The sequence below is a fragment of the Apus apus genome, chromosome 3 (genome assembly GCF_020740795.1).
Source record: "Apus apus isolate bApuApu2 chromosome 3, bApuApu2.pri.cur, whole genome shotgun sequence".
In the NCBI taxonomy this organism is placed as follows: Eukaryota; Metazoa; Chordata; class Aves; order Apodiformes; family Apodidae; genus Apus; species Apus apus.
Window position 1 is genome coordinate 100,234,175 of NC_067284.1, and position 16,539 is coordinate 100,250,713.

The window sequence follows — 16,539 nt, forward strand, 5'->3', positions numbered from 1 at the left end:
TCTGTCTCTGGTTGCAGGCAATGTGGTATCTTTGAAGTTGACCATCCACCTTCTGATATTTAGCTGCCCCACTGTGAAACATCAGGAGGAACAGGAAAAAGCCCACAGCCTTCACACACAGCAAGTCATCATATATATTTTGCATCCTGACACATGAAATCTGATACCCCTGAAGTTCACTTGTATAACAAAACAGTTCAGTGAAACCACGAAGTTGTGCAAGTCATTTCAAATACCAACTTATTTCCAGCTAATTGATAAGATAAAGGGCAGTAAATACCAACTTTTACCCATATACACAAGACAAACTAGCACTTACTGTGTTGCATATCATCATTATGCAGCTCCAAATGCCTCAGACAATGCTAAGGAATGTTTTCTTCCTCTTTCCAAGGAGGGATAGAGACCAGAGCCTCTTAAATAGCAGGTTTACAAGCGCAAATGCTAGTGAATTATCTTTCCAAGTGATGGCAATTACCACTATGGTCATGGAGAAGCCTAGATAGGTATGCCTTCTTTCTTCAGTCACTGGATGTCTGGAGATCCCAGGCAAGGAGCTAGTACAGGTAAGCAGATCAACCAGATAGCAGAGAGGGGATGGGGGTGTGAAGTGCTGCACCTGCACAGCACATGCTGTGAACAACCACATGCAGGCCTGCTAAGGTTTCCTGCACGTACTCAAACTGCCCATCCAGCACAATGACATGCTTGTGCTGAAAGAATATGGCATCTTAACAACAAATGAGAGGCAACAGTGGTATTAAGAATACTATTTAGAAAGCAGTAGTATTAAGCTTGCATTCTCACTTCTGCAGGCCTGGGCACTATTTCTACTCTTCCACCACACAAAAAATAAATACTATTGTACTACAAATAAATAACAGACAAACTTTTTGCCTGAGTTGCAATGCATCTGCATGGGTGAAGAGATTTCATTTTAACCTTAGCAACCAGACCTGTTTATAGATGTGCAGGAATTAGGTATCTGATATTAAAAAAAGCAATTTCCCATAGCATCAACAGAAGGACACCGAATCTGCTCTCTATTCTTGCATCTTCCATACATTACTGTGTGTTGGTTCCAGGGCCAAAATAAGGAAAGATAATTGTACAAACTTCTGGAATAACTGTAGTCCCAGCTCTTGGAAACTCTTTTGGGAAAATTATCAACTTTGATTAGGGGAAAAAAAAAAAATAATCATCTAGAGGCTCCAGAGCTCAGGGCTGATTTGCTAATACTTCAGTATCTGCACTTCTCTGTCCTCCACAAGTTACTGAAGTAAACAGCTAACAGTTCAGAGGAGTGAAAAGAAGACAGTGACAGGACAAGGGGTAATGGTTTTAAACTGAGAGAGGGGAGATTTAGGTTAGATATTAGGAAGAAATTCTTCACTATAAGGGTGGTGAGGAACTGGAATGGGTTGCCCAGGGAGGTTGTTGATGCCCCATCCCTGGAGGTTAAGGCCAGGTTGGATGAGGTTTTGTGCAACCTGATCTAGTGGTAGGGTTCCCTGCTCATGGCTGGGGGGGTTGGAACTGATGATCTTTAAGGTCCCTTACAACCTTAATGATTCTATGATTCTAATTATTCTATGACTCCATGAAGAAGACAACTCTGGGATAAGTAGCTTAAATCACCCAATAAAGTGGAGAGATATCAGTTCAATTTATTATATTATCCTTTAATACTTATAAGCTCCAACATGTACATCTTAGTCATATGGTTTAGTTTTAGGTAGTCTGGCAAGGAGCAGGGAGTTAAGACTCAATCCTTATGGATCTCTTTCTATACTTCTATGTCAAGAACACAGTACTTGAAGCTCATTCTATTTCTTCTCTGACAGAACAGCTCACCTAATGGATCTAACCTCATCCAGTAACATATTTCACGTGGTCCCATATGACAGAGTAGGTATACAACAAATCTGAGCCATGTGAAATTACAACTGAATGACATGCTGTGCACCTAAAATCTCCATAGCCATGGAGATTTTGCCATGACAATGCCATGAATATCAAGCCAAAAATCAATCCTATTCACTGCTGCAGGATTGCCAAAGCACAGTCTCCCTCCCAGTTGGGCTCAGCATCTTTATCTTGCTGGAGCAACTGTAGGGACATGTATTCTGACCTTTTCATGGCAGGGCAAGGCCTTGAAAGAGGGATGCGGGTGGTGGGGTGGAGGCAAATGAAGTGGAGTGGTAAGCAAATGCATTCAAATATTCTCATGGTCCCTGGAAGGCAGAGTGCAATTATAAGTCCACAAACAGCACCAAGTCAAGAACTAAAAAACTGTTTGTGAGGATTAGGCTAGAACTCAAAGATCTTGGTAGGTCTGATAAATAGTTACAGGTGTACACTTGGAGGGGTGAGAATAAACAGGAGGCAGACAAAGAGATGAAGAAATTACAGGCTTGCAAACAATGACCTACAGCAGGACTGTAGACAAGGATGTGGTCTATTATAATCCCCAGAGAAACACCACATTTGCAGGTGTGATGGTATTATATATAAGGAAAAACTACATTCTTGAGTGTGTTTGTCACAGGAAGCATTACAGAAGGGGACTATGCTGTTCTGCTTGCCTGATGACTTGCCTGTTGGAATGTTGCCACCCACATTTGAAAGCTTCTTTTGGAAGGGAGCAAGTTAATAAAGGAAAATGCACTAATCTGCAGGTGAGGTATTTTGGGGTTAGTTGTGGGTTTGTTGTTTTGGTTTTGGTTTTTTTCCCCCCTCTTTTTTTGGGGGTGTTTGTTTCAAATTGGAGTTGATCTGCTCAAATTGGAGCACTGATCTCTTCCAAACAGGAGTTGTCTGAAACATGAAGCGTTTATAGAGAAGACAGCAACCTCAAACCCACAAGGATAAAAACACCAAAAAGCAGCCTTATTTTGCAAGCTGGGTAAAAGGAAAACAAACAGTAATTGCTGGAGTGGTAAGATTTTGGGATACTATATACCCACTTCCATGCAGTCTTCAGACAACTGAGAGTGGGAGAGAGATGTACAGCACAACACTGAAGAAAGCCTCTCAGTACCATCCCCACCCTCCTCCCTGCTCTCACACCAGAATCCTTTCTGCACCACCTCCTCAACACTCAGCATTCCAGGGAGGACAGGGGCAGCACAGCAAAACAGTCCTGAGCGCTGCTTTCCGCACTGCAGAGCGTGCAGTTTGCTAACAGCTGAGAAAACAGCCTCATCAGTTCTCAGAATGTGAACAGGGATGGCCTCATTGCCACCCCCTGGACTGACAAGGCAAGCTCACTGCACCCTTTTAACCGACCCAGTTTCTCCACATACTGTGTTAAATCAGAAGACCTGACTGAACCGAAGGACATGTTCCGTTCCAGATCTCGTTGTGTTACATGTTCTTCCTCATGGCAAACAAGAGAACATTAAGTCATGTCCCAGTGGAATTCCTCTGAGTCTATGAAGCAGAGTTAGGTACTGCTGCTTTTGCAACAGGTAAAATTAGAGTTGAATAGGCTGATCTTTGTTCCTTAAAACCTTACTCACCTTCCCATGAGAGGGGGAAATACCACTGAGGATAAATACAGTTGTATATAATAATGTAGAAAGCTAGTAGTTATTAAAAAATTTTCCAGTGTGGTTGTTAGCCTTAACTACTAGTCACCTTTAATGCAACAGCTTGCACAACTAAGTTTTTTTGTGTGCTAATGCTCAGTATTTAAGGAGCAATAAATGTATCAGCTACACTCAACTGAAATTTCTTAAGTTTACTCCAGGCAATAGGAGCCCAGGTATTTGCTGCTCTTGTGTAAGGTGAAAAAGCCTGATAAGTTCTGTGGAAGTTTTTTCCAACAAGTGAAAAAGTATTTTGAGGGGAAGCCAAGAATAATTTTGAAGTGAAACCTGAAAGCTAGAGACTCTTGTGGAGTAAGAGAGGGGGCAGTTCAGGTGGACAGGGAAACCTTGAATACTCAGATCTGGGGAGACATCCAGAAAATCCAGTTTCAGCAAAACAGGTTGAACTTTCAGAACAAACTTCCCCCTTCCCACCAGCATACACAAACAGATCACAAGGAAGCCAACCCATTTGAGTTTGGTTTTGCTGCCAGGTCACTTGACTCTTTGTGAGATAGCATGAAACCTTCCTTGTAATTAAACATTAAGATAATCCTAGAATGTAAATTGAAACTTTTTTACTTTATTTGTGCAGATGATAAGGACATGCTTATCTGAGTGTCCTTAACCAAAGCCTGATATATCATCTGTCAGCATATATTAACATCTTCACAAAAAGCTGAGCAGCAAGCATAGCTGTAATTCAGTTCTTTATCTTAGGTGAAGCAGTAACACTCTGCATGCCTGAAGATCATGAAGATTTCATGCAGGTGTGGCAAGTGCACATGACCCCGCATCTCCTAAGGCCCTGGTTCCCAAATGACTAGACCTCAGCCAAACTTCCAGCACTCTCCACCTCTGGTTGGCTCTGTACGCTTAATATTAGTTGGTCAGTGAAACAGTAAAACCAAGCAAGTACTCTTCCAAGAAAGAAGGCTTTCTCCACCCACCAAAGTTTCCTGCAACTCTTTCCTAACAAATAAACTGCATCGTTCTGTCTTGAGCCAGGAAGAAGCTGAAAAAATGAGACAGATGCCTTTTTAAAATTCAAAGTTTTTAAAATGCAAAATTACCTAAGGCCAGCCTTACATTCTGACAAGACAAAGCAATGCAGCTTAGGCCTGAAAGGCTTCAGGATGTTACCCTTAAACAAAGCCCTGTACGCTTAAGCCACCCCAGTGTTTTTTATGCACAACACTTGCTCTTACTTTCTCTGAGGGCTGTAGGAATGGTTTACTCTGAATACAGACAAGGCTAAGAAGTGGCAGGAGGGTTTATGGTGTTCTGTTGAAATACATCAACACTCACTGATGCTGTATAAATACTCTGTTAGCATTGTTGGAACATCTGTGTACAAGCAACAGTTTGTTATTTAAGGAAAGAAAATACAGCCAGGGACAGCAGGCTCAGCACAGCACCACTGCTTGGAGGAGCCATTTCCCTCAATGGATGATAGGATGGAACACAGGCTGCTGCAACAATAGGTCCTTTGTACCTACTGGATAAATACAGAGGCCTGCAGGCCACTGGATCAAACTCCTTTGTACATAGGCTGTTTCATCATGACAGCTGTTGCATCTAATTAAACATAATGAAGTTTTGAGACTAAGGCTTTACACACAGCAGTTAACCAATTCTCAAGTAAGCTTCATCTCAAGAAGTCAAGAGTCCAGAACAAATCAAACAATTATTTTTGGTCTTCCATCAGAAACATCAGCATGGGGCCAGGTGAAGCTAATATAGAGGTTTTAAGATCTCCAGTTTTTATTATAATTTCAGAGTCTTTTAAACAATTTAACATAGCTAATATTTGAGTCAGCTACATAAGTAATATGAGCCTTCTGAAATCCCTGCAAGGCAAAATGAAAAATGAGTTCCTTACAGTCTTGATCCAGAACATAAATATTATTTCATACCTCTGCTTGGCTTTTTCATTTGGAAGTGACACACACATGATTTATGCAAAAGTTGAACTTCACAGCAACAAGTCACAACAAACAGAGGCAGGGTCTGAAGGGATGAATACTCCAAATAACATGTAATAGCCTCAGAACTTCCCCTGAAACCGAGCACCGATACGGGTTTCTTTAATTCCAATGCTTATGCAGAAGTATAGGTTTTAGACAGCAATGTGCATGGAAAACTCAGAGCCATTCCAAAGAGTCAAGAGTGACAGATACTCACCTGGACACCAGGTAACAACATAGTCTGTCAGCACGCAGCTCTCAACACTTTCAATTGACTCTGCATCAGCAGCGTAAGGTACAGTGACACCAAGCAGTGTGGTGCGGTCAACATGCTGTAGGGAAGGGAGGCCAACCAGAGGGACCTTGACAGGCCTGAGCCATGGGCCTATGCCAACCTCAAAGCTCCTATAAGACCAAGGGCAAGGTCCATCACCCGGGTCAGGGCAATCCAAAGCACAGTTATGGGTTGGGCAGAGAATGGACTGAAAACAACCCTGAGGAAAAGACTTGGCCACTAGGTCAAGGGAGGTGATTCTCCCCCTCTACTCTGCTCTCATGAGACCCCACCTGGAGTACTGTGTCCAGCTCTGGAGCCCCCAGCACAGGAAGGACATGGACCTGTTGCAGCAAGTCCAGAGGAGGGCCACAAAGATGATCAGAGGGCTGGAGCACCTCTGCTATGAAGACAGGCTGGGAGAGTTGGGGCTGTTCAGCCTGGAGAAGAGAATGCTCTGGGAAGACTTTAGAGCAACCTTTCCATATCTGAAGGGGGCCTATAGGAAAGCTGGGGAGGGACTTTTTACAAGGGCTTGTAGTGATAGGGGAAGGAGGAAGGGGTAGATTCAGATTTGACATTAGGAAGAAATTCTTTAGTGTGAGGGAGATGAGGCACTGGAACAGGTTGCCCAGGGAAGTTGTGGATGCCCCATCCCTAGAAATGTTAAAGGCCAGATTGGATAGGGCTTAGAACAACCTGGCCTAGTGGGAGCTGTCCTTATCCATGGCAGATGATCTTTAAGGTATTTAATGATCTTCCATCCCAAACCATTCTGTGATTCTACATTTGTTCTTCTGAAGCAGAAAAGCAGCACCTAACACAGGAGCAGGCTGGCCTGTGTGAACACAAGGAGAGTTTATGACTGACTCACAGGATTATGCCTCAAGTGTTTAAGGAGACCAAGAATCAACTGTTGAAGACATGTTCTCAACAACTTTACTCTTCCCAGATGGAAACATGACAGGATGCAAAGCAGTATTTTCACTAATGGGAAATGGAAGAAGCTCAAGAATGTTCAAAGACATGGAATAATTTCCATGCAAGGATCAACTAAGCTGGTTAGGACTTCTCAGTTTGGAAGAAAATTAACTGAGCCTAGAGCATATAAAGCATGCTCTAAGTAAGAGCATATAAATTAAAGAGTTACATGAACAGGGTGGACAAGAACAACATGTTCACTGATATACCAATAGAATATTTACAGGGCATCAACACTCTGAAGAAGAAAAGTTTTTCAAACAGTGCTGTAGCAAGGAGTTTTGTAGATAACTTTACAAATGTGAAGGTTATCTAGGACAGCCTTTGTTAAAGCATACTGTGGATGCTGGAATTCACATGGTTTCAAGGGGAGATTGGACAAGTTCACAGAAAACCATTTAGTAACTCATTATATAGGAACTTTCAGCCTCCAATGCCTCAGCAGCTCAGAGGAAAGCAATGGTGCGTATCTTTGAAATACTCTTCCTCAGGCATCAGCTTTTGGCCAACATCAGAGGAATACTATTAGGCTACAGGGGTTTTCTGCCTGACATAGCAATGCTATCCATGCTCTCATAGAAGTCAAAAGTGCAGAAAAAACATTAACCCCATTTACTTAAGGAGAAATAGCAGTCACACAAGGCCTGGGTAATGATCTATGTTCATTCTGCATTCTAGATATGAATTCATTTGTCAAAGAGTGACTTACTGATTTGATACCCCACCATTCTGGTTTACCTGTTCTATAATCAGGCTCATGGACTTTGGTGGAATATATCACATGGCATTTGTGAACTTTGAGTGGGATTATGTCATATGATCACCTCTGATAGCTTGATAACCTGATTTACGTCCAGTACTCTACTTCCCAGCAAGGTACCTCAAACAGTATGCAACAGGTACTACTTGGTCCCAGATAAAGGTAGGTCATTGCAGTCATGGAACGTCACCTAAGCACAAAAAGATTGCTCTTGAGAAGTTACAGTTCGTACAGGAAAAATGACTGGAAGCATCAGCAAAATACCTCGTCCTGACCCCTAAAACAGCTTGAGGGCTTCTGAGATGAAACTCTTCACAGGCCCTTCACTGTAAAGTGTGATGGCAAACAAATATGCACCAGTGATTCCCAAATTGTACCCAGAGCATATTGGGAGCAGAAATAGTAACTTTCAAAGTTTGCTCACACAACTTACCAGTTTTTAAAAGGGAAAGCTACGTACTCCCACATTGAGATCACTGAATATCACCTATACAAATCCAGCCACCAACACCACATACTTTGTGCACCAGGAACTTTCTATAATCACTTATCTCTACAAAGACAAAAAGCAAGCTAAGCTTTCACAATTAAAGTGTGTTCAGCTAGATGTTAAAGAATAACTTTAGCTCCCACAAGGAACTCTGCAGCCCAGATCCTACAGTACAGACTTTGAAGTCCTTTATTGAGCTACAAAGACTAAATTCAGGCACCCTGATACAAATATGAGATTCTTTAACCTCTTTCTGCTTCTTCAGGTAGTAGGCAACTCACAGATCTGCTCTATGCATCTGCAGAACAGTGGTGTCTCAGCAGAACCAAGGAGCTCTAGACCTGTTTCACAAGCCTGCTCAAGATTAACCAGCTATGTCCACTCCCTCGAACTCCCAGAGGAGCCTCTCACACACATTACACACTGAGCTAGAACAACCATGGCAAACATGGACATTTTCATGCAAAACCAAGAGAGGAAGAGACGGCGACAGTGAGGCCTGAGTTTTACACAATAAATACACAATAATAATCTCTCAAACAGGGCAACTACATGCTTCCTTCTCAAAGCTAGCAGAAGGCTACACACCTTGTGTAGGGGTGCCAGCACCTCTTCCATTGAGCCTACACAGTAGGTAGCCAAATACAAGTCCTTGGTCATCAAGCAACAGTTTATCTTGCTTACATCTCATACAAAAGATGAGATTCTTACATTTTAATTCTTAGACTAAGGATTTTTATTTTATTTGACTGCTGGTAGTACCAGGTACTCATCAGTCTCAGCTGGGCACATGGCTGTTGCTCATGCTCTCTCAAAGATGAGAGCAGATGCAAAGAAGGCAGGTGATTTTTACCCTCTATGAAGTAGGATCTAGAAAGGGAAACAAAACATGGATTGGAACAGAGGAGCAGTATGGAGACAATATGGTCAACTGTTACACTGAGCTACAACTTTTTCCAGCCTCACATAACAACAATTTTCTCCCTTCCATAGAGGAAAGGTTCCCATACACTGCTCAGTAAAAGTGCCAGACTTCAGCTGGTTCTGCAAAGAGCTGCACTTCTCAGCTCACAGGCTAAATGTTATCAAATGCTAAAACCAGGCTTCAAAGCAAGCACACAACACAGCTAAAATACGTTACTTAACATAGTGTGCAGTGTGGTTCAATGATCTTAGGCAGCACTGCCTTTCTTCAAGGTCAATGGAGTGATTATGGGATTTACAGTGCACATAAAGCTCTTTGGACTCAGAGTGCCAAACAAGAATGACACTGATGCGGCAATCTTCACTGGTCATCAAGAAGTCTTATTCTCAAAAAGTCCTGACATACCACAGCTCTTTTTTTTTTTTTTGTAGACAGACAATGATGTTCATGTGGGCAGAAGGAGGGAGAACAGGAAGGCTTATCTCCCCTCCTGTGCCCTTTAAGAAGGCTAAGAAATTCTTTAAGTAGTGACTAACAGTAAACACCCTTGGTTTCCCTGCAGCAGCTGACATCCCAAAACAAACTGCACTTAACAATTCTTATTCAGCTCATGGAGTAATTCAGGGTTTTGGCACAACTGGGAGCTCATTCTCTTCTAACTTTAGTCAGCTGTGAACTGCTCCCTAAATTTACTATTAATAGAATCCTCCACTTTACTTTTGTAGCTGAGTGGGTGTTCTCACACTGGGCAAATGGAAGCTTCCTTATAGTTTCTTTTTGCACCAGAGTATACAACTCCTGATACTAAGGACACCATACACCATATCTTCTGATGTACTGCAATTGGAGCTCACAAGGAAAGAGTAAGATTTTATTCCTGACTAAATCAATAGCAACCCATAAGCTAAGAGTGTTTTAATTATGAGCACTTAAGGATTGAAATTTTTTTTAAATTTCAGTCCAGTTATAGCAATCTGCTGTGAAGATCTCTGAGGTAAAACTGTTATGTGTAGTTAAAAGATACATAGTCAATATTAAATTGGGAAGATCTGAGAACAATTATTAATTATTCATTTTTTGTCTTTAGAATAAATTCTTGTCACTACACTTGCATCTCTTTGGGCTCTCTCATCATAAACTTACTGAATTTCAATGCCATAATCTGTTCATGGACAGCTAAAGATTTGGTATAAGACTTGCATGTTGTCTTCACGTTCTTTTTTCAGAATTCATGTATATTCAACAGCAAACAGGTATGGAAGACTTGTCTAACCACTTAATGCCTAGCACACATTATTAACAACACAAGGCTGGGAAAAACCTTTTGAGTCATCAGTTCCAGTTCCCCACTCCTACAGGCAGCAGCACTAAATTGTGGCCTTGTCAAATTTTATCTTAAGGGATTATAGGCCTAGGAATATTCTCCCAGTAAGACCAACATGGGAGGGGAAAAACTCCACCCACAAAAAACCAAAACAAAACCAACACCCTACACACTTAACTGCTCTAATGTTTAAAAGTCTCTTGAAAGACAAGTTCTGCTTAAAGCAGTTCTTCCTCTTCTGTAGCACTTAAACCCCTTGCCATTTTATGCAGGTGAAAAGGAGGTAACTTGTTTTAATTCCACCAAACTAAACTAGCCAGGCACTCTTACTGTGAGGTGGCTTTCTGCCTCTAGTCATCCCGAACCCCTTCTCTAGGTTCTGTTTTGAGTTTCCTTCTCCCGGACACAGGTCAGTGCAACTTATACTCAAGGTACGATCTCACGAGCACCTCCTATTAATGTTTTCCATTAGAGAAACCTGGTGCATTGCAGGTGATATGGACAACAGTCAACTTATTACTGATTAACCCAGATCCTTTTTATCCTACATAGTGAAGGACCTCGTTCCCCATCCCTCCCAGTTTAACTATTGCAGGGGGACCTTATTACCCCAGTCCTACAATCCCCTTTATATGGTGGCCCTCTGCATCAATAATACCTCCCCCACAATGACATGGCATTAGCATGCTCAGCTTTCTGACCACAGGCCATTAGTAGAGGTATTAAAAAAATGATGTCTCTTGATACTACTTGTATTTTCTCTTTAGCACCAGAAGCTGTTAGACTGCATTTACTGCAGTCTCGTCTTTATACAGTTTCACATACATGTACACAAGTATAAAAAAATGCTTGAGTAACATTATATCAAATGCTCTGCTGCAAAGCTGACTTCACTTCTTGTGAAGCTTTGTGTTCTTTCCCCCAAGATGAAACATAAAATCCACCTTGAGTACAGTTCAGAGTTCAATATAGTAACAGAGAATACTGGTAGCTCAGATCAAATTAACAGGTCTGTAGAACAGTGATCACGTTTCTTTCTCCTTCTGTAAGTAACACTCATTAGCCCACAGCCACGCTGTTCTCACCAGTTTATTAGATTGGTTTGTTTTGCTAAAGAATATAGTTCAGCTAAAACACCATCTAATAATGTGCCAAACAGAAATAAACTAGTAACAGGTTATCTAGGAAAAACACAGAGAGCACACAGACACTCCAGGAAAAGATGCAAGGCTGATGCAAGTAAGTTTATTTAGCATTTCAGCTGCTTTCAGGTAACAGCAAGATTTGGACAAGATGACATATCTTGCATTTTCTTATAATTTACCACCTGTGAAACCTAATGAACCTCTGTACAGACTAGATGGAAACTATGTATCTGAACTGGTGACAACTCCCAGCCATAAACCCTTACCACCGGGTCCAAGAAGTTACATATTTATGTATTACCTCAGAGAGTTTGTTACTTTGTAACTATTAACACATATTCTGCCATGTGCAAATGATAAATTAATACTTGTCTATATTAACAAACATATTTATTTCAGAATTATTTTCCAGACTGTTGCTGGAATTTTTAAGCATTGTACACAGGCATTAGATTCAACTAATTGTGTTACCACAGAACATGGAATACAGTTGACTTTCTCACGCTTTACTTTGGTACTCAAAATACAAAATCACTAACATTTTACTGTTAACGGACTTACTATTTTGTTTACTGTGAAAGAATAAACTCCAAACAGTATCTGCAAGTTTTGAGTGTGCTTGCATATTTTTGTTAAAAGAAAAGCTTCATTTGAAGGTTGAACTTAATGGGTTTTAGTTTTTTTTGGAAGGGTGGTGCCAAAACCTCTGCTTTTTTTTTTTTACAAGATAAGATGACAACTGATGATCACTTTGTCAAACTTCACCCACAGCAGCATGAAGCCTGCCAAGCAACATATGTACTTAGGCCAAGCAGACAAGACATGTGCAAACAAGCACAGGTAATATTTAGTAGCCATGTCAAATACCCACTAGAAACTAAAACTGCTTCCCCGTGCATCCCTAGAGTTTATGCTGTCCTTCCTCATGCACACCAACAGCTGCTGTCCTGTCCATCCTCAGCACAGTCTTGCCTCTGGAGTGACAGCTTTACACCCTCTCCCCCCATTCCCCACAGACAGGAATCCTACTTAGCTGTATTAAGACCAAATGAGCTGTGTTGGGAAGGATCCAAATCCACTCAGTCTGAAGCAGTCAGATCCAATAGTATGTTTTATTAAAATAACCTCTGCAAAATTCAGCCTTGCTAAACGGCAGATTAAAAAAGTGCTTATATATTGTAAAAACTATTGACAGAGTCTTGCCTATAAATCCCAGCCTGTAGGTCATGTCTCAGGAATCATTAGAGGGCAACTGTGCTGCCTCAGTGAAAGATGGTTTTTACACCATCCACCTTTGTTATTCACTGGTTAGTCAGTCACAAACCAAAGAAAACTCACCATTTATGAGGGAATATGAACATAGCCATGCTAGGCCAAAGGATAAATACGGCTGTTGTTTGGGGTTTTTTTTCCAATTTTTAAAAAGAGATTAGAGAGGTTTTCCACACCTATCTATGACTTCCAGCACAACTTAGTCCTAAACCAGGATTTCGGATTAGTCTGACCAGGATATTTCAAGAAAGCACTCTGTAATTAGCAAATGAAGCAGAGAGATTATTCACACACAAGTTTTTACACCCATGCTTTGTAAATTTTCTCCCTCACTTGCAGAAAGGTCCTTTCAGTGTACATTTTTAATATGCAGTAAACACACCACCTCCTTATAATGAAACACCCAGGGAGACTGAAAATTTAGCAGCTCTTGAAAGGATCGAGCACATTTGTAGGTTTATCAAAACTGCAGCATAAATTAACCTAAGCACCCCTCTAAAAAAAAAAAAAAGTTAAACTAATGTTATGGTGGTAAAACATCAATTGCTTATTACCATAAAGATAAGCTTGTTTACTCCCATTTCACAGGGTGTAGCTAATACTCACATAAGAGTGCTGTGCTGCATTTTAAGAAATATTGCCTCTATTAAAAATAGATAGCAACACCAATCTGTTCTGATTATGCTCTTCAGAGTTCAAAAGTGCCTCTGCTCAAAGCTTCGCATTAGGCAGTGAGCTCCTCGGGGAAACTATTGTTTCTAACTAGGAAAATAATAGCAGATTTTAAACCCAAACACGCAAAAAAAAAAAAAAAGCGCCTACCAAAAACATGGAGGGGGGAGGTGTCAAGAAAAAAAACAAGGGGATGAAAAAGACAACCAAGTTTGTTTGATTTAAAAAAAAAAAAAGGGGGGGGGGGGGGGTATACAAAAAGAAAAAAACGGGTTTTTGATAATTCCTGTGAAACACTACTGTGGAGAACTGCATTGCGACTCCCTAGTACTAGGTTTTAGATCACAAGGCAAGGGAATAGCAGTTTCTCTCATGTTTATACAGAAATACATGATTCCGGCGGATAAATACACAGGCCATGGAAACACTGAACGGCAGCCCGTACAGTTTTGCCATCTCCCGTTAAGCGGGAGCGTCATGAAATCTCTTCCTCACGAGCCGCCGAGCAGGTCTGTACGCCCCTGCACCTGCAGCGCCGCCGGAACACGCAGCAACACCCCGCCCGGCGGCTCCCGAGCTCCGCGGCTGCGGGGCGGGGGTCCCGCCGGGCGCGGGGCAGGAGAGGCTGCCCGGCCGCCCCCTTCTGCCCCCCTCCTGGCCCTCCGGCCCCCCTCCTGCCCCTCTCCTGCCCCAGCCGCCCCCCGTCCTGCCCCGGCCCTCGCAGCTCCAGCCGCGCTCCGCGGGGCGCACGCCACGTCCCGAGCAAGTATCTAGTTATGGCTCCTACTTCAAAGTAGCCGCTTAGTTGGCTCTGGAGCCCCTGCGTGAACCGCGGCGGCCCCGCAGCTCTCTCCTCGCACCGCGCAGAACTTCTGCGGGTGTCCGAGCCACGAAGCGGCAGCCCGGGGAGCTCAGGCAGCCGGCGCGGCGGGGACCTCAGCCCTTCCAGGGAGGGGGCGGCAGGGCGCCGGGAAGAGCCCAGGCGGGGCAGCAGGAGGTGCCGGGCCCCTCGGGCAGCCCGGCACCCTGGTCGGGGCGGCCCGGCACCCTGGTCGGGGCAGCTCGGCACCCTGGTCGGGGCAGCGCCGCGCGGGCCCCGCTGCAGCCCCACGGAGCGCCCAGCCCTTCCTCCCGCGCCCCACTTACCGGCTTCGGCATCTTGAGGGCTGCGGGTGCTTCTGCGGCTCCCGAGACGAACGTTCATGCAGCGGCGGTCCCCGCCCAGCGCCCCGGGAGCAGGAGGAGGAGGAAGGCGCAGCTCCGGCCGCGGCGGCAGCACAGCCCCGAGTGCGGGGCCGGGCGCCCAGCGGCGGTTAAGTAGGGCAGGTGGGGCCGCGCCGCTGACTCACCCGCCGGCCATGGCCCCGCTCCCCCTGCCGCTGCCCCAGCGCCGCGCCGGCCTCGCCCAGCCACCCGGCCCCCTCGCCGGCCTCGCTTCGACACCCCCCGGGGCGGGAAGAGCGGACCCGGCTCTGGCCTCGCCAGCCTCCCCCCAGCTCCCGCGGGGCGGGCCGGGCCGCCCGCCAACCCTCCCGCAACAGGTGCCGGTGGGCGGGGGCGGCGCCGGGCCGGGCCGGGCCGGGCCGAGCTGCGGCGGGTTTTCCTTCTGCCGCCTTTTCCCTGCCTGCCCGCAGCCCCGGCGCGGGGCCCCCTCACGGCCCCGCCGCCCTGCCCACCGCAACATGGCCGCGCGGCCTGCCCCGCCGGTCGCTGTGGCTGGTAACGATGGGCGCGGGCGCTGCGACGACACGCGAGTCTTACGGCCGGTGTCACCGCCGGTGTCGTTCTGGAAGCCTCGGCTCGGGAGGTACGGTTACTTAACACTTAACAGGAAAGGACATGTTCAGCAACGGCAGCAGGACAAGTCTGCCCGTCCATCCGAGCTGAGAAACTGGGCAGCAAAGGGTACACTTGGCCCTGATCTTCCTTCGCAAAGATCAAAACAGGCCGTGCAAGCAGCCTAACGCTTCACAGGCATGCAAAGATGACAGAGCCTGTGTCACTGCCCCTTGTTCCTGCTCCATCCTCGGCCATCTACGTGCTTCTGCAAACACGGTGTCTGCCGGAGCTGCGGCCGCCCGCGGCGTTTCCTCGCCTGGCCGGTCACAAGAGCACGTTTTATTTCATAGTCCCGGGCAAGGGCCCGTGGGACGCAGCTCTTCTGCTGTGCCGGCACTGGCATGTGGCTGAGCTGTAGGAGTACGGAAATGGAGCTGAGCTGCTGTGGGGCAACATCCCCACTCCACCAGTGCCTGCCTGCGCCGTCAGAAAAGGCACAGAGTAGGAACAAGGAGGTGCAGAACAAGGCGAATAACCAGCAAATACACAGGGCAAGGGAGAGCCTGGGAAGTGTCAAGGGATAGTAACAAAAAGGTCAGGCTTAACAATACTTCTCCTGCGCTGGAGAAGATCCAAATGGTGTCTTCCCTCACAGAGTCCACTAGGCAACAATTGATAGTGCCACATTAAAATAAAACGATCGTTACTCTGTCGGGTGTGTGGGAGAAAGGGGAGGGGAGCCAAGTGGGAGGCTGAGCAAATTCACAGATAAATTCTTTTCCTGTTGCATGATCCTTGGGGATTAGAGGAGGCTTGACCATCAAAACAGAGCCATGGGGCTCAGCTTGTAAGAGCAGGTGAGAAGAAATAATCTAAGCTGAACAGTTTTTAAGAAAAGGGCCATAGGATCGACCATCTTTGTGAAAGAGATAGGGTGTTCATTTTCAGGTTGAACAATTCCAGAGATTTACTTGGATCAGGTTAATTTAGCAAAATATGACTTGTGAGGAGACTTTCTATGCTCTTCTGTTAAACAATAAGTTTACACTGGGATTCATGGCTTATTTGGTAGGATGATACTGGAGATGGACCAGACCAGATTATCACAGTGTTTTGGGTAGGCTGCCAAGCACAAGGGCTTACGGTTCCAAGCAGCGAGTGCTGTAAGAACCCAGCCTTTGCAGCTCTCATTTGGAACCCTAAGTGGCATTCGTGGATTTTTGGGGGGGATGGAAAAAGGATAGAGATGTAATATGTTCATTGCTTAGTCTTAAAATCCAAATTTTGGCTGGGATTGGAAAAAGAAAAGCCAAAACAAGTGTGTGTGTCTGAATACCCTAGAAACAGGGTATTGCACAGA

At 44.7% G+C, this 16,539-nt stretch overlaps 1 protein-coding gene across 1 annotated transcript in view; it reads right to left on the reverse strand.

The window, feature by feature from the left end:
* Positions 1 to 14,846, reverse strand: part of EZR (ezrin) — a 38,466-nt gene extending 23,620 nt beyond the window's left edge. Inside the window, exon 1 of the mRNA XM_051615659.1 lies at positions 14,547 to 14,846. Within this exon, the coding sequence (XP_051471619.1) occupies positions 14,547 to 14,558 (12 nt within the window). The 5' untranslated portion in view covers positions 14,559 to 14,846. The remainder of the gene's footprint in view (positions 1 to 14,546) is intronic.
* Positions 14,847 to 16,539: the final 1,693 nt, after the last annotated feature.